Source organism: Triticum aestivum, chromosome 6D (genome assembly GCF_018294505.1).
Source record: "Triticum aestivum cultivar Chinese Spring chromosome 6D, IWGSC CS RefSeq v2.1, whole genome shotgun sequence".
Classification (NCBI taxonomy): domain Eukaryota; kingdom Viridiplantae; phylum Streptophyta; class Magnoliopsida; order Poales; family Poaceae; genus Triticum; species Triticum aestivum.
In genome coordinates, this window is record NC_057811.1 from 479,937,932 (window position 1) to 479,956,870 (window position 18,939).

Here is an 18,939-nt window from a genome sequence, read left to right on the forward strand (position 1 = left end):
TGTGTGCGTCCTAGTTATGCAGAGTCCGGGTGTTACTCATAATGCTTTGTATCCGTTTGATGCTATATTTTGAGATAACAAAGTCGCCTTTTATCGAAAAATGCGAGCCATCTGCAAATCAAACTGTTGAATTGGTCACGTGGAATATTATATCGACATTTAATTATCAAACACATGCATGTTTATATTGTTGGTTGGGCCTATCGATCCAAACCCGTGATACATATGCACGAGCAATCAACATGATCCAAATTAAGCCACCATACTGAGAGTATGTAGGAAGGTGCACAAGCAATTTTGTTCCCTACTGTGACATGTGAAGATTACACGAGGCATCAAGATCCAAATACACCATAATAGTATATGTTATTTCTTGAACAAATACTACCTTGCTATACTTGTATTTTCCGATTTAATGTAAAAAGGGACATGGCAGTCACAATGTGACATGATGATTGTCATAAATAGTTAGATCACTATTTTGTGTGATACAAAGCTACGATTGTATGCATGTAACGACATTATTTGATTCCGCACACACAATAAACATATAACGAGGATTATATATTTGAACGAAGAATAATTGTGTTTTCGCATAATTTGGTAACATAAATATTAGTAGTGAATCCAGACTCCCTGTGAATGCCTTTAGCCCTCCTGCAGTTTCCATCATTTTATTACTCTCCTTTTTTTGTTATCCTTTTAGTGCACCTTAATTCTTGTTCACACACTCTTGCAATATTTTCACTTTCACACCGCTTTGATTGGGATTTAAAATAATTTGCATGCACTTTCCGATAAACCTCTATTGGAGGCAAAAGACCGTTTCTTAAGTTCTCTGTCCGATCGAGACTATTACTTCAAAATGGCTACAACTATACAGCGTGCACTTGCATGACATTAGAAAAACATATTGATTGGAATGCACTAATTTAAGAATAAATTTTTGGAGCATGTTTGCCAAAAGCTTGGTTATCATCTTGATGGAGCAATTTAGAAAGGAAATAGGTCTAAAATCATTATCCTAAATTGCAGACCCATTTTTGAATCAGAGTAATGAAGGAAGAGTTAATGCTCTAAATATTGATTGAACCATGGTAAAACTCCTCAAACAATGAAGAGAAATCAGAGGCAATAGTCTCCCAACAAGCTTTTACAAAATCAGAATTTAAACCATCTAGGCCTGGGTATTCATGAGAGGGAAAATTCCTGAATGCTTTATCAATTTCCTCTTCAGTGAAAGATTGCTCTAAAAATGTAGACCATCATTTCTCGTAAGCAAGGAATCCAAATTCGGAAGGTTGAAAGTTGGGACAATATAGCCAAGTCTTTGCTTGAAAGATCTACCAAGGAAAGCAGCCTTGGCATGATGTTCAAAGTGCTCAATGCCTCTGCTTATCTCTTAATAGCAACATGATAATTTCTTAATAGTTGATGCCTTTGCATGATTTTGTTTTAGTTTGCTTCCCCCAGTTGTGCCCATATAATAATGTCTCTGTGCTTCCAGTATATTTGTTGGTGTGAGAGAAGCTAAAGGAAATGGTTTTGGAGGATTTGTCTATTTGTTCCACTCATGAATTGCAAGATTTCTAAATTCTTCAATAGTGTCATAGAATCAAATCATTGAGTTGGTATCTTTGATAGTGCTAGAGAGATTAGAAATATTTTCGGAACAAAGTTTTAAACCTTTTCTTGGTCTTTTAACATTTGCAGTTACTCTTTTGGAACTATCATGTTCATGAATTTGTTGGTTCCAAATTTTCTTAAAAGTGTCGGTAAAGTCTGGGGGTTGCAGCCAGTAAATTTCAAACCATACAATAGAGGACTCAAGAATAGATGTACCAATCCAAATGAAACAAGGGATGTGGTCAAAAAGGCCTGGCCTGAGGAATAGCTATAGTGTTTGGATAATTGATAGTCTAGGATTCATAGGAGAATACTGAGTCAAGCTTTTCCAAGAGAGGATCACTTTGCATATTGCTCTAAGTAAGCATTATGCCTCTAAGGGCAATTTTAACAAGAGCAAGGGAATTGATTAATTCATTGAAAGCAAACATGTCGTGTGCATTACCGCCTTTTCTATTTTTGTTCTTAGGGTATCTGACATAATTGAAATCTCCTTCCACGAACCAATCCTGATCATTTGGCATATGCACATTTTGGAATCAGTCAATGTAAGTGGTTAGTTTTGAGCATGATAGGGTCCATATGTATTGGTTAGAATCCAAGACTCACCTAAGTGTATTGAGGTGAACCCGATGGATATAGAAAATTCATTCTGAAATAAAGGTTCTCCAGAAAACACAGCTTCATTCCAAGCCACAAAGAGACCACTAGAGGCCTCTAAAGAGGGCAAGAAATCAAATTTTCTCAATATTTTTGGACCATATAGTCAATAATACAAGGTTTCAATAACAAGTACAAGGTCTGATCTTATCTTATAGTATATGATATTGTACACGGTACATATATGAAAATCACTGTAGTTGCATATGAAAAGCACTCTAAGTGGATACTATTTTTTCGAAAAGAAAGTTCCACGGGTATCATAAGGTAACAAGACATAATCGCCTTGCTATTGTATGATCTGCCCAGGACTTCTCTTTGGAAAGTGACAAGGCGCTCCTTTATTTATGCATCCTTAGAGCGAGCACACAACAATCCACAACATATGTAATCTTACTTTGCGAGCAGAACCTTATGGATAGACCTCAATGACAGCTCGTGCTCCTAGCTTCTTGACAATCTTATAGCCACTGAACCCTGCCTTGATGAAGATCTCACTCCAGTCCTTCTCGTCCCGCTGTCGGCCTCTTGTCACCACTAGCATGACCATATCCATGAGGTGCTGGGTTTCCAACATTGGCCCTGAAACCGATCCAAGCACAATGTCTATGATGATGACTTTTCCTCCTACATCTCGGGGAGGAACGGCCTTCTTGCATTGTGCCAGGATCTTGACGCAATCCTCGTCGCTCCAGAAGTGCAGTACAAGCTACATTACCATGCATGGATAAACTAGTAGTTTAAGGTTAATCAAGCCTGACTAGGATGAAAATATGAAAGGATTTTTATTAATTTAAGCTGTTATTATTTCAGAAATGAAAACTAATTAATCATTGCTTTAATATTTCAATTTTGCTAAGTCTTAGTGGACTAAGACTTTGTTATGTATCAATCCATGTTATATTCATTTGATCTTGCATGGAGATTCGTATACAAAATTTCTTTTAATTTTTTTACTTCTATATAGTCCATAATGTAGTGCCTATAGATTTTGGAAAAGTCAGACCTTACAAACTTTGACCAAGTTTATTGAGAAAAACATTTACATTTAGAATGCCAAACATATATTATTAGATTCATCGTAAGATGTATTTTCATATTTTATATATTTGACATTGTAAATATAAATAGTTTTCTTTATAAACTTGGTCAAAGTTTGTAAAGTTTGACTTTATAAAAATTTATAGGCACTACATTATGAAACGGAGCAAGTACTATATTACTTGACTGAGACTTTAAGTCTGAATCGACTGAGACCTAACCACACCCTTAATATTTCACCTGGAAAAAAATTATGGAATGTGCAACATTCATATATACCTTGAGCAACACGGCTTGAGCAGGTGGGACAACGTGGAACAGGTCACCGGAAACATACTTAACTGCTCCTTCTTGAGCGGGAAGAACTTTGTCCATGACCTTTGGAAGGTCCAGCACAGTGCACGTGATGTGAGGGTAGGCCTCGACGATGGACCTCGCGGTAGTCCCATCGCCACCGCCGCAGTCAGTGAGAGACTCAAGCCCATCGAACAGCTCACGGCACTGCCGGAGCACGGGGCCGATCCCCAAGTGGTCATGAGCAGCCAGGGCGTCGTGGATCAGCTGGTCCATCTCCGGGTCCAGGAGCGCCATGCTCTCCTCGAAGAGGGCCGCGCCATGCACGTCCTCGAACGGCGAGGGGACGGCTCCATCGAAGTCCTTCCTGAACCAGTCCGCCAGCCCCATGGCCGCCTCCATGTAGTAGCGCGAGGCCACGGCGCGCACGAGGGCCGTCTGGCTGGCGTCGCCGTCGATGCGGACGCCGTCCACCAGGAGGTAGGAGAGCGGGTTGAGGCGGTACGTTCCGGCGTCGGTGGAGCTGAAGACGCCGGCCGTGGCGAGCTGGCGGAGCAGGCGGGCGAGGAACGGCAGCTTGGACGCGGGCAGGGACAGGGCGGCGACGAGTTCGGACGGGGACGCGGCGCCGCCGAGGCGGTGGATGGCCGTGGGGACGCCGAGGTCGACGGCGCAGCGGAGCGACATGGGCGTGAGGTAGCAGAGGCTGTGGCGCCACAGGTCGGACTGCGCCTGGAGCAGCTCGTCGTCGGTGGGGACGAACACCTTCTCGGCCTGGCCTGCCATTGCCGACGATCTCTATCTCTCAGTGCTAGTGCTGTACGTGTAGTGCACTTGGATCTGCAGAGAGGGGAGGGAGGACACTCATATAATATAGGAGCGCAATGTGTTTGCTGTCATTTCTCGTGGAACTCGAGGGTGACGACCACGACACTATATCGCTATCGACGGGCCGGGGTAGCGTATCGATAGAGCGCAGAAAGAATACTCAAGACTGCTCGCTACGGCTGGAAACAGAGGATTCGAATCGAATCGATAAAAGACCGAGTTTACTACTAACGTTTTCACGTACGCTACGCGGACGAGACTTGTCTACTCCGTGCGTGTGCGCCCATCCGTGCTCCTACATACGTGACTTGATTTGATTAAAGCACGGATAAGATGAAAGCACGGATGAAAGCATGAAAAGAGAGCAGGTAAGCCGAATCCACGCTACGCTACACCGTCCTTGATCGAAAGGAAAGGAAAGGACCTTCCTTCCTTTCACGTTGCTCCGCGGCCGGCCGGACGGGTGGATCGAAATCGAGTTTTAACGTTAGGCCATCGCAGTAGAAAATAAAAAGTGTCTTCTCGTTTTCCTCCCCTACAACTAGGCGGCTAGGGCAAACTCTCCACTCCAGACTTCACCGGCGAGCCCGTCGATTCGCCTCCCCTCTGTCTGCCACTCCAACGACCAGTGGCGGGAAGGGGAATCCCAGTGCCTTCGCTTGATTAGTAGTTTAATTAGGTTAGGGTTTTCTTAGTCCTTGTTGGTGCGCCGCTCGGATGAATGTCGGCGCTTCTTCTTCATATTTGTCTTTCGAGTTTGGGTCCTTCCCAATCTGACCATAACAACCACGCGCAAAAATAGAAGAAAATCCAATAAGCAGAGAAAAAAAGTTAAAAATGGCAAACAAGCCGACATAAAATTATAGAACACTTTTGGAGTGTTATTACATATACAAGGTGTCTGACACACATGGACGTCATGGGGACCTATGTGACACGATCCAAGATTGTCTGAGACAAACAGACAGACCGTACACGCGTTCCATTCGTGGATTCGAATCAAATCGATAAAAGACCGAGTTTACTAACGTTTTCACGTACGCTACGCTCGGCACTACGCTCGCCGTCAGCCGGCCGGGAATCGTACGTACATACCTCGCCGCCACGATTGCTTTTCACTCTTCCTTCACCGACTACGCCGTGCCCTCCGTCCCCAACTTTTTTCTCTTTTCTAACCCGTCAAGATCCAAGAGAGAATCCCTGCCTTCTTCCCCAACTCCGGCTGCCACCAAGACAGACAAGGCTTTGTCTCCCAACCCAACTCCGGCTACAACCAAGCCGTAGATGAGGTCCAAGAGCAATGCATGTATTTTCTCGGTCTGAAAAAGCTTGTCCTAAGCTTGTCTCTCAAATGGATGTATCTAGCACTAACTTGCTAGATACATTCATTTAAGGGACAAGCTTTTTTGAACGGAGGGAGTACGTACGGCGTCATCAAAGACGCCTGCGAGCCCGTGCAGCTAGCGGTGGTAATTTGTATAATGGAGACTGCCCGCGACGGACGGACGGACGGCGATGACCAAGGAGAAGAAGGCCTGCTGGCTAGTTGTTGGTGAGGATCGATGGATCTACGTGGAGCTGCCGGAGCTGTATATATGCGGCGCGATAAGCCTTGGGTGCGACATGAATGGCATGCTTGGGAGTCCGTTGCTATCATGCGCGCGCAGCACCAAGGACAAGGCCGGAGCTGCATGCGGTGAGTGGCCACGTACGCCAGGCTACGACAGATAAAGGTGACCTCTTTGGGCGGCGCCTTTGAGTGTCGTGTCGTGCCAAACATTCAGAGCTGCATGGCGCTCCAACGTCGTCGACGAGGCTCTGCATGCCTGCCATCCACCGACGAGCTCCTCTCGGCTCTCGCCTCATCTTCGTCTCCATCTTCGTCTTCATCTGATCGACAAAACCTTTGAAAGGCCACATCTTTCGTCTTTTCTCCAAGTCGTTCCCGGATCTTCTTCTCCCGATCGACGACCCGCCCCAGGCATGAACGACGAGCTCGCCGGACGGTCGGGTTTTGCTCTCTCGATCGTCTCTAGTCTGCTGCTGTGTGCCGGCCTGCCGGGACACCGGCCGGCGCTGAGGAAGCATGCAGCTGATCAAGGTTATCTCTTTGGACCACACCGCAACTGATCGTGAGGTCCAAGAGTGGCCATCTTCCCTGCCCTGCCGACGAGCATGCACGGCGCCATATAGTATATGCCATGCCACCGTCCAACGCCTACTCCTACATACGTTACGTGCGCGCCGTACGTCCCAGCCCAAGACCACGGCGAGCGGTGGCAGGGAATGGAGGATGCGTGCGACAATGAGGACCAAGGCAAAGAAGGCCTAGCTAGCTAGCTACTTGTTCCCACTGGTAGAAAAAGAGGCTTCCATACGCCTCCTTCACGCCATTCGACGCCGTTCCCCGATCCACAACCTCCGGCGGGCACGACGCTCCCCAATCCTCCTCCGGCGGGTACGACGCCCCCCAATCCACCTCCGGCGAAGAAGCAGAAGCAGGCGGACAGCAAGGAAACCCGCTCCTGGACTATTAACCCGGACCCTTATGTACCTAAGACCACAAGGGTACCGGAGCCATCACTGAAGCCTCTCCTCCCAAGGCCTGGGGAACTTAGTGAAGCTGAAACCAAATTGGCCGCGTCTGCTGATTATGAGAAATGGAAGGCGGATATGAAGGCGAAAAAAGAGCCTGAGCCCAAGCAAGTATTCACTGAGAAGCAAAAGAAGTGGGCTAAGGATTTTTTGACGACACCGTCCCAAGCCGAGCTGAATATGCCTGACGACTATGGACATGAACTTCGTAGGCAAGCAAAAATATTGAAGGAGGAGAAAGAAGAAAGTAAAAAAAGCGGGAAACAAGTTGACCAGCTCGGGATGCAGAAGAAACAATCGACCCCCCCGCTCATAGTGAAAGCCGGTCCGGAAGAGGACCCCGAGATCATAGCAGCCGCGGCAGCACTTGGATTGACTGTAGCGGGTGCCATGAAACAAGCGTCCGAAATGGGTTTGACTCTTCGTGCCTTCTTAGGCCTTGAGGATGCGCCAGTATGTGAGATAGCATTACAATATGTGCGGAATGGGCCTCTCGTCGAGCCTGCGCGGGAAAAGAGTCTACCACCACAAATGCGAAATCTGCTACGTTGGTACAAGCAATTCATAACATGGGCCGACAAAGAATATGTTTATGCGGATGTTACAGATGAGCATCACACCAAACGGTACTCTGTAGAAGTTCATATGAGTGAATTGTTCCAGCTGTTCAATCTGCGCGACCTCGACAAATCTATGCTGAGTTGCTACGTTCTGTAAGTGATTTATTTCTACCTCATCTCGTTCTTCATTGCCTGCACTATATATATATATTGTCCTAACTATATTGTTGCGTACGCTATTATGCAGATTGAAGATTTGGGAATGCAAAATAAGAAACATCCATGATGTTGGGTTCATTGACCCACATATCGTTAATGGACATGTGTTACAACATCACCCCGAAGACGTGGAGAAAGACCTGTACAAGTTTCTTAGAAAGCATCAACTCAAAAGTCATATTCTATTTCCCTACCATTTTGGGTGAGTGTTTCTCTCTTGTGCCCATTCTCTTTTGTTTACTCCATGCATGGTATGTCTAATCGATGAGTTATGCATGACTGTGCATGTAACGTGTCCGCAGGTTCCACTGGATTCTGCTAAATATTGAACTTCACACCTCCAGAGTTCTAATCATGGACTCTATGGATTCGGATCCAAAGCGTTGGGCCGACATGAGAAAAATGCTGCAAAAGTAATTATTTTCAATCATTTGAGCTCTATATCGATCGGTCTCTTTCGTTCATTTCCTAATATCAAGTAACTAATAACTCCCTTATTCATTTAATTTTCTTTGCCCTGTAGGGTTTGGAGACGGTTCTCAGAAGAAATTGTCGGTGAATTCAAACATGAGCTAGATTTCAGAAGGTTAGTTAATGTGGATAAGCAGCCACCGGGGACCAATCTATGTGGATACTATGTTTGTGAGAACATCCGGAGACACACCACTGAGCGGAAGGCATCAGATAGCGTGCGGAACGCGACGGATAACTTGCGGAGGAGGCTTAGTCCAGAAGCTCGCTTCCGACCAATTCAATAAGAATTAGCAGGATTTTTCATGAGGGAAGTCATCAATCCTAAAGGAGAACACTATACCGAGGACGAAGAAATTTATATGCATACCCGAGATTGAAACTTGTACGAAGTTGTATATGGTCATCCATCCTAATTATGTATGGAAACTTGTTCGAAGTTGTACATGGTCACCCGAGATTGAATATATATTATATATTCCTCTTGAATTCTTCTTGTTTAAAATTTCATATGCATGTATATAGTAGCGTAAAATATGTGTACTGAAACTTTATCAAAATTAAAATAAAACACAAAATATAATATAAAAGAAATAAAACACTCCAAACTAAAAAGAAACCAGGTTTAGGGGGGCTAAAACCCTAAACCTGCGGAGGAGTCCTTTAGTCCCGGTTGGCCACGAGAACCGGGACTAAAGGTCCTCCGCCCCGACGGACCACGGGCGCCCACGTGGACGGGCCTTTAGTCCCGGCCAGCCACAAAAACCGGGACTCAAGCCTTTAGTCGCGGTCCGTAAGAGGCGCGACTAAAGGGGGTCTTTAGTCGCGCATATTTAGTCCCGGTTGCATAGCCGGGACTAAAGGCTGTTGCGAACCGGGACTAAAGGGCTTTTTTCGACCAGTGTCCGCTGGAGCCGGACGGAATCAACGTCGAGCTGCCGGAGCTAGCTGCGGCGCGCGGTGAGCGACCAGGCCAGCTGCGACCACGTACGCGCCATGCATGCATGGCATGCTTGGAGGTTGCTGTCATGTATGTATACGTGTATATGTACCAGCTATGTACGTGCATACCAGCTACGTACGTGCTCCACAACTAAAATATATACGACCCAATGATATGATCATGCATGTTATACATGGATCCATCCATCTCAAAGGATCCGTCTTTCTTAGCTAGACTATTTTGATATCGCACCAGAGGGAGGGAGCGAGGGAGGGTGCTAGAAGGAGAAACATTTACACTCTGCGCCCCATGCATGTCCAGTGCACGTACGTTGGATGCATGCTCGATCGACTTACACTGTACGCTCAACTTTTTTTATTTATGGTAATACATGTATCATTTATAAATCATAAAAACATAATATAAGCCATGTAAGCACCGATATGACAAAACTGAAAATACAGCAGAACACAAGTCTTTACACAAAGGAACCCAGTCAAGAAAGAGAAATACAACCAAGACCGAAGAATCCCTTGAGCTTGACATCAATGCCCGTCACCTGTCTCCAGCACCACCACAACATCCACCAAAAGAAAAAAAATGACGGTTCACCTCCTCACCCTAGATCGACGCGGCTCCATCACTGATATGCAACTTTGCAGGCCTCCAAGGTGGCTCATCAAAGGCGAAGCCATTGCAGTTGAACGAATCTGACCGGAGCAACACGCCGTCAAACTCCAGATCTAGCATCCCCGCACGACTAAGATGTTGGAAACACTTGCCATGTTGTTGTCATGAACAGGGGCGTAACCAGGCCTGAGGCAACACTGGCCATAGCCTGGGGCGCTTGGCAGCAAGTTCCTTCATTCATTGTATCCATAGTTGCTTTTGTTCATTAATTGTAGCCATTATAGTCCGGAGTGGCTGTTTTCTACCCTTGATCCTTTGTCGGAGGAGACCGCGTGTATGGTTGTCCTTATGACCTTTGTGGAGAGTTTGATTCGTGCGTAATGAGATCACACATGACAAGGCGCCACCCCCAACAAAAGAATCACACCACTTCCTCCATGGGTACATCACTTCTTTGCTCTGTATCCAACAAGACGCTCATGGGGACATGGAGAAAGGAAAAATGGTGGTGCATGATGGCCTTCCGGTGTCACACCTAAGCAAAGCGCCCAAGCAAGAGCTACACTGGATTCCTCCTCCATCAGAATGGGCTAAGCTCAACACAGATGGTATTCGTGTCCCTTCGACCGGAGATGCTGGAGGGGGCATGGTCCTTCACGATGAGAGTGTTGGAAATATGCCCTAGAGGCAATAATAAATGGTTATTATTATATTTCTGTGTTCATGATAATAGTCTTTTATTCATGCTATAATTGTATTGTCCGAAAATCGTAATACATGTGTGAATACATAGACCACAACCTGTCCCTAGTAAGCCTCTAGTTGACTAGCTCGTTGATCAACAGATAGTCATGGTTTCCTGACTATGGACATAGGATGTCATTGATAACGGGATCACATCATTAGGAGAATGATGTGATGGACAAGACCCAACTTAAGCATAGCATAAAAGATCGTGTAGTTTCGTTTGCTAGAGCTTTTCCAATGTCAAGTATCTTTTCCTTAGACCATGAGATCGTGCAACTCCCGGATACCGTAGGAGTGCTTTGGGTGTGCCAAACGTCACAACGTAACTGGGTGACTATAAAGGTGCATTACGGGTATCTCCGAAAGTGTCTGTTGGGTTGGCACGGATCGAGACTGGGATTTGTCACTCCGTGTAAACGGAGAGGTATCTCTGGGCCCACTCGGTAATGCATCATCATAATGAGCTCAATGTGACTAAGGCGTTAGTCACGGGATCATGCATTGCGGTATGAGTAAAGAGACTTGCCGGTAACGAGATTGAACAAGGTATTGGGATACCGACGATCGAATCTCGGGCAAGTAACATACCGATTGACAAAGGGAATTGCATACGGATTGATTGAATCCTCGACACCGTGGTTCATCCGATGATATCATCGTGGAACATGTGGGAGCCAACATGGGTATCCAGATCCCGCTGTTGGTTATTGACCGGAGAGGCGTCTCGGTCATGTCTGCATGTCTCCCGAACCCGTAGGGTCTACACACTTAAGGTCCGGTGACGCTAGGGTTGTAGAGATATATGTATGCGGAAACCTGAAAGTTGTTCGGAGTCCCGGATGAGATCCCGGACGTCACGAGAGGTTCCGGAATGGTCCGGAGGTAAAGATTTATATATGGGAAGTCTTATTTTGGTCGCCGGAAAAGTTTCGCGCTTTATCGGTATTGTACCGGGAGTGCCGAAAGGGGTCCGGGGGTCCACCAGCCCCGGGGGGCCACATGGGCTGTAAGGGGTGCGCCTTGGCCTATATGGGCCAAGGGCACCAGCCCCAAGAGGCCCATGCGCAAGAGATAAGAAAGAAGGGAGAGTCCTAAAGGGGGAAGGCACCTCCGAGGTGCCTTGGGGGGGAAGGACTCCCCCTGGCCGCACCCTTCCCTGAAGGAAGGGGCAAGGCTGCGCCCCCCCTCTCCCTTGGCCCTATATATAGTGGGGGGAAGGGAGGGCAGCAAGATCTAAGCCTTGGGCGCCTCCCTCCTCCCCTGCAACACCTCTCTCTCTCTCGCAGAAGCTCGGCGAAGCCCTGCCGGAGACCCGCTACATCCACCACCACGCCGTCGTGCTGTTGGATCTCCATCAACCTCTCCTTCCCCCTTGCTGGATCAAGAAGGAGGAGACGTCGCTGCACCGTACGTGTGTTGAACGCGGAGGTGCCGTCCGTTCGACACTCGGTCATCGGTGATTTGGATCACGGCGAGTACGACTCCGTCATCCACGTTCATTGGAACGCTTCCGCTCGCGATCTACAAGGGTATGTAGATCCACTCCTTTCCCCTCGTTGCTAGTAGACTCCATAGATGCATCTTGGTGAGCGTAGGAAAATTTTAAATTATGCTACGATTCCCAACAGGCCCCACCCGGTGGACCCCCGGGACCCTTCCGGTGGTCCCGGTACAATACCGGTAACCCCCGAAACTTTCCCGGTGGCCGAAACTGGACTTCCTATATATAATTCTTCACCTCCGGACCATTCCGGAACCTCTCGTGACGTCCGGGATCTCATCCGGGACTCCGAACAACTTTCGGGTTTCCGCATACATATATCTCTACAACCCTAGCGTCACCGAACCTTAAGTGTGTAGACCCTACGGGTTCGGGAGACATGCAGACATGACCGAGACGCCTCTCCGGTCAATAACCAACAGCGGGATCTGGATACCCATGTTGGCTCCCACATGTTCCACGATGATCTCATCGGATGAACCACGGTGTCGAGGATTCAATCAATCCCGTATGCAATTCCCTTTGTCAATCGGTATGTTACTTGCCCGAGATTCGATCGTCGGTATCCCAATACCTAGTTCAATCTCGTTACCGGCAAGTCTCTTTACTCGTACCGCAATGCATGATCCCGTGACTAACGCCTTAGTCACATTGAGCTCATTATGATGATGCATTACCGAGTGGGCCCAGAGATACCTCTCCGTTTACACGGAGTGACAAATCCCAGTCTCGATCCGTGCCAACCCAACAGACACTTTCGGAGATACCCGTAATGCACCTTTATAGTCACCCAGTTACATTGTGACGTTTGGCACACCCAAAGCACTCCTACGGTATCCGGGAGTTGCACGATCTCATGGTCTAAGGAAAAGATACTTGACATTGGAAAAGCTCTAGCAAACGAAACTACACGATCTTTTATGCTATGCTTAGGTTGGGTCTTGTCCATCACATCATTCTCCTAATGGTGTGATCCCGTTATCAGTGACATCCTATGTCCATAGTCAGGAAACCATGACTATCTGTTGATCAACGAGCTAGTCAACTAGAGGCTTACTAGGGACAGGTTGTGGTCTATGTATTCACACATGTATTACGATTTCCGGACAATACAATTATAGCATGAATAAAAGACTATTATCATGAACACAGAAATATAATAATAACCATTTATTATTGCCTCTAGGGCATATTTCCAACAGTCTCCCACTTGCACTAGAGTCAATAATCTAGTTACATTGTGATGAATCGAACACCCATTGCGTCCTGGTGTTGATCATGTTTTGCCCTAGGGAGAGGTTTAGTCAACGGATCTGCTACATTCAGGTCCGTGTGTACTTTACAAATATCTATGTCTCCATTTTGAACACTTTCACGAATGGAGTTGAAGCGACGCTTGATATGCCTGGTCTTCCTGTGAAACCTGGGCTCCTTTGCAAGGGCAATAGCTCCAGTGTTGTCACATAAGAGAGTCATTGGGCCCGTCGCATTGGGAATCACCCCTAGGTCGGTAATGAACTCCTTCATCCAGACTGCTTCCTGTGCTGCCTCCGAGGCTGCCATGTATTCCGCTTCACATGTAGATCCCGCCACGACGCTTTGCTTGCAACTGCACCAGCTTACTGCTCCTCTATTCAAAATATACACGTATCCGGTCTGTGACTTCGAGTCATCCGGATCTGTGTCGAAGCTAGCGTCGACGTAACCCTTTACGACGAGCTCTTCGTCACCTCCATAGACGAGAAACATATCCTTAGTCCTCTTCAGGTACTTCAGGATATTCTTGACCGCTGTCCAGTGTTCCTTGCCGGGATTACTTTGGTACCTTCCTACCAAACTTACGGCAAGGTTTACATCAGGTCTGGTACACAGCATGGCATACATAATAGACCCTATGGCCGAGGCATAGGGGATGACACTCATCTCTTCTATATCTTCTGCCGTGGTCGGGCATTGAGCCGTGCTCAATTGCACACCTTGCAATACAGGCAAGAACCCCTTCTTGGACTGATCCATACTAAACTTCTTCAATATCTTGTCAAGGTATGTACTCTGTGAAAGACCAATGAGGCGTCTTGATCTATCTCTATAGATCTTGACGCCTAATATATAAGCAGCTTCTCCAAGGTCCTTCATTGAAAAACATTTATTCAAATAGGCCTTTATACTTTCCAAGAATTCTATATCATTTCCCATCAATAATATGTCATCCACATATAATATGAGAAATGCTACAGAGCTCCCACTCACTTTTTTGTAAACACAGGCTTCTCCATAAGTCTGTGTAAACCCAAACGCTTTGATCATCTCATCAAAGCGAATGTTCCAACTCCGAGATGCTTGCACCAGCCCATAGATTGAGCGCTGGAGCTTGCATACTTTGTCAGCATTCTTAGGATCGACAAAACCTTCCGGCTGCATCATATACAACTCTTCCTTAAGGAAGCCGTTAAGGAATGCCGTTTTGACGTCCATCTGCCATATCTCATAATCATAGTATGCAGCAATTGCTAACATGATTCGGACGGACTTCAGCTTCGCTACGGGTGAGAAAGTCTCATCGTAGTCAACCCCTTGAACTTGTCGATAACCCTTAGCGACAAGTCGAGCTTTGTAGATGGTCACATTACCATCTGCGTCCGTCTTCTTCTTAAAGATCCATTTGTTTTCTATGGCTCGCCGCTCATCGGGCAAGTCAGTCAAAGTCCATACTTTGTTTTCATACATGGATTCTATCTTGGATTTCATGGCTTCTAGCCATTTGTCGGAATCCGGGCCCGCCATCGCTTCTTCATAGTTCGAAGGTTCACCGTTGTCTAACAACATGATTTCCAGGACAGGGTTGCCGTACCACTCTGGTGCGGAACGTGTCCTTGTGGACCTACGAAGTTCAGTAACTTGATCTGAAGCTTCATGATCATCATCATTAACTTCCTCCCCAGTCGGTGTAGGCACCATAGGAACATTTTCCCGCGCTGCGCTACTTTCCGGTTCGGAAGGGGTGACTATCACCTCATCAAGTTCCACTTTCCTCCCACTCAATTCTTTCGAGAGAAACTCCTTCTCTAGAAAGGACCCGTTCTTGGCAACGAAGATCTTGCCTTCGGATCTGAGGTAGAAGGTATACCCAATAGTTTCCTTAGGGTATCCTATGAAGACGCATTTTTCCGACTTGGGTTCGAGCTTTTCAGGTTGAAGTTTCTTGACATAAGCATCGCATCCCCAAACTTTTAGAAACGATAGCTTAGGTTTCTTCCCAAACCATAATTCATACGGTGTCGTCTCAACGGATTTAGACGGAGCCCTATTTAAAGTGAATGCGGCAGTCTCTAAAGCATAGCCCCAAAATGAGAGCGGTAAATCGGTAAGAGACATCATAGATCGCACCATATCCAATAGAGTGCGATTACGACGTTCGGACACACCATTTCTCTGAGGTGTTCCAGGCGGCGTGAGTTGTGAAACTATTCCACATTTCCTTAAGTGTGCACCAAACTCGTGACTTAAATATTCTCCACCACGATATGATCGTAGGAATTTTATTCTCCTGTCACGTTGATTCTCAACCTCACTCTGAAATTCTTTGAACTTTTCAAAGGTTTCAGACTTGTGTTTCATCAGGTAGACATATCCATATCTACTTAAATCATCAGTGAGAGTGAGAACATACCGATATCCTCCGCGAGCCTCAACACTCATTGGACCACACACATCGGTATGTATGATTTCCAATAAGTTGGTTGCTCGCTCCATTGTTCCGGAGAACGGAGTCTTGGTCATCTTACCCATGAGGCATGGTTCGCATGTGTCAAATGATTCGTAATCAAGAGACTCCAAAAGTCCATCTGCATGGAGCTTCTTCATGCGCTTGACACCAATGTGACCAAGGCGGCAGTGCCACAAGTATGTGGGACTATCGTTATCAACTTTACATCTTTTGGTATTCACACTATGAACATGTGTAACATCACGTTCGAGATTCATCAAAAATAAACCATTGACCAGCGGGGCATGACCATAAAACATATCTCTCAAATAAATAGAACAACCATTATTCTCGGATTTAAATGAGTAGCCATCTCGAATTAAACGAGATCCAGATACAATGTTCATGCTCAAAGCTGGCACTAAATAACAATTATTGAGGTTTAAAACTAATCCCGTGGGTAGATGCAGAGGTAGCGTGCCGACGGCGATCACATCGACCTTGGAACCATTCCCGACGCGCATCGTCACCTCGTCCTTCGCCAGTCTCCGTTTATTCCATAGTTCCTGTTTTGAGTTACAAATATGAGCAACCGCACCGGTATCAAATACCCAGGAGCTACTACGAGTACTGGTAAGGTACACATCAATAACTTGTATATCACATATACCTTTGGTGTTGCCGGCCTTCTTCTTGTCCGCTAAGTATTTGGGGTAGTTCCGCTTCCAGTGACCACTTCCCTTGCAATAAAAGCACTCAGTCTCGGGCTTGGATCCATTCTTTGACTTCTTCCCAGTAACTGGTTTACCGGGCGCGGCAACTCCCTTGCCGTCCTTCTTGAAGTTCTTCTTACCCTTGCCCTTCTTGAACTTAGTGGTTTTATTCACCATCAACACTTGATGTTCTTTTCTGATCTCTACCTCAGCTGATTTCAGCATTGAATATACCTCAGGAATGGTCTTTTCCATCCCTTGCATATTGTAGTTCATCACAAAGCTCTTGAAGCTTGGTGGAAGCGACTGAAGGATTCTGTCAATGACCGCGTCATCCGGGAGATTAACTCCCAGCTGAGTCAAGCGGTTGTGCAACCCAGACATTCTGAGTATGTGCTCACTAACAGAACTATTCTCCTCCATTTTACAGCTGAAGAACTTGTCGGAGACTTCATATCTCTCGACCCGGGCATGAGCTTGGAAAACCAATTTCAGCTCCTCGAACATCTCATATGCTCCATGTTTCTCAAAACGCTTTTGGAGACCCGGTTCTAGGCTGTAAAGCATGCCGCACTGAACGAGGGAGTAATCATCAGCACGCTGCTGCCAAGCGTTCATAACGTCTTGGTTCTGTGGGATTGGTGCATCACCTAGCGGTGCTTCTAAGACATAATCTTTCTTGGCTACTATGAGGATGATCCTCAGGTTCCGGACCCAGTCCGTATAGTTGCTGCCATCATCTTTCAGCTTGGTTTCTCTAGGAACGCGTTGAAATTGAGGACAACGTTGGCCATTTGATCTACAAGACATAGTGTAAAGATTTTAGACTAAGTTCATGATAATTGAGTTCATCTAATCAAATTATTTAATGAACTCCCACTCAGATAGACATCCCTCTCGTCCTCTAAGTGAAACATGATCCGAGTTTAACTAGGCCGTGTCCGATCATCACGTGAGACGGACTAGTCAAGATCGGTGAACATCTCCATGTTGATCGTATCTTCTATACGACTCATGCTCGACCTTTCGGTCCTCTGTGTTCCGAGGCCATGTCTGTACATGCTAGGCTCGTCAAGTCAACCTAAGTGTATTGCGTGTGTTCCGAGGCCATGTCTGTACATGCTAGGCTCGTCAACACCCGTTGTATTCGAACGTTAGAATCTATCACACCCGATCATCACGTGGTGCTTCGAAACAACGAACCTTCGCAACGGTGCACAGTTAGGGTGAACACTTTCTTGAAATTATTATAAGGGATCATCTTACTTACTACCGTCGTTCTAAGCAAATAAGATGCAAAAACATGATAAACATCACATGCAATCAAATAGTGACATGATATGGCCAATATCATTATGCTCCTTTGATCTCCATCTTCGGGGCACCATGATCATCTTCGTCACCAGCATGACACCATGATCTCCATCATCATGATCTCCATCATTGTGTCTTCATGAAGTCGTCACGCCAACGATTACTTCTACTTCTATGGCTAACGCGTTTAGCAACAAAGTAAAGTAATTTACATGGCGTTATTCAATGACACGCAGGTCATGCAAAATAATAAAGACAACTCCTATGGCTCCTGCCGGTTGTCATACTCATCGACATGCAAGTCGTGATTCCTATTACAAGAATATGATCAATCTCATACATCACATATATCATTCATCACATCTTCTGGCCATATCACATCACATAGCACTTGTTGCAAAAACAAGTTAGACGTCCTCTAATTGTTGTTGCAAGTTTTTACGTGGTTTGTAGGTTTCTAGCAAGAACGTTTTCTTACCTACGTATGACCACAACGTGATTTGCCAATTTCTATTTACCCTTCATAAGGACCCTTTTCATCGAATCCGTTCCGACTAAAGTAGGAGAGACAGACACCCGCTAGCCACCTTATGCAACTAGTGCATGTCAGTCGGTGGAACCTGTCTCACGTAAGCGTACGTGTAAGGTCGGTCCGGGCCACTTCAACCTGAAAAGCTCGAACCCAAGTCGGAAAAATGCGTCTTCATAGGATACCCTAAGGAAACTATTGGGTATACCTTCTACCTCAGATCCGAAGGCAAGATCTTCGTTGCCAAGAACGGGTCCTTTCTGGAGAAGGAGTTTCTCTCGAAAGAATTGAGTGGGAGGAAAGTGGAACTTGATGAGGTGATAGTCACCCCTTCCGAACCGGAAAGTAGCGCAGCGCGGGAAAATGTTCCTGTGGTGCCTACACCGACTGGGGAGGAAGTTAATGATGATGATCATGAAGCTTCGGATCAAGTTACTGAACTTCGTAGGTCCACAAGGACACGTTCCGCACCAGAGTGGTACGGCAACCCTGTCCTGGAAATCATGTTGTTAGACAACGGTGAACCTTCGAACTATGAAGAAGCGATAGAGGGCCCGGATTC

General features: G+C 46.2%; 1 protein-coding gene across 1 annotated transcript; it reads right to left on the minus strand.

The window, feature by feature from the left end:
* Positions 1 to 2,391: 2,391 nt before the first annotated feature.
* LOC123142161 (flavonoid O-methyltransferase-like protein Os11g0303600) lies at positions 2,392 to 4,441 on the minus strand. The gene is made up of 2 exons (XM_044561166.1): positions 3,607 to 4,441; positions 2,392 to 2,995 (listed from the first exon to the last, which is right to left on the minus strand). Exons 1-2 carry the CDS (start codon positions 4,405 to 4,407, stop codon positions 2,699 to 2,701), a joined length of 1,098 nt encoding a protein of 365 aa, XP_044417101.1. The 5' UTR covers positions 4,408 to 4,441; the 3' UTR covers positions 2,392 to 2,698.
* Positions 4,442 to 18,939: the final 14,498 nt, after the last annotated feature.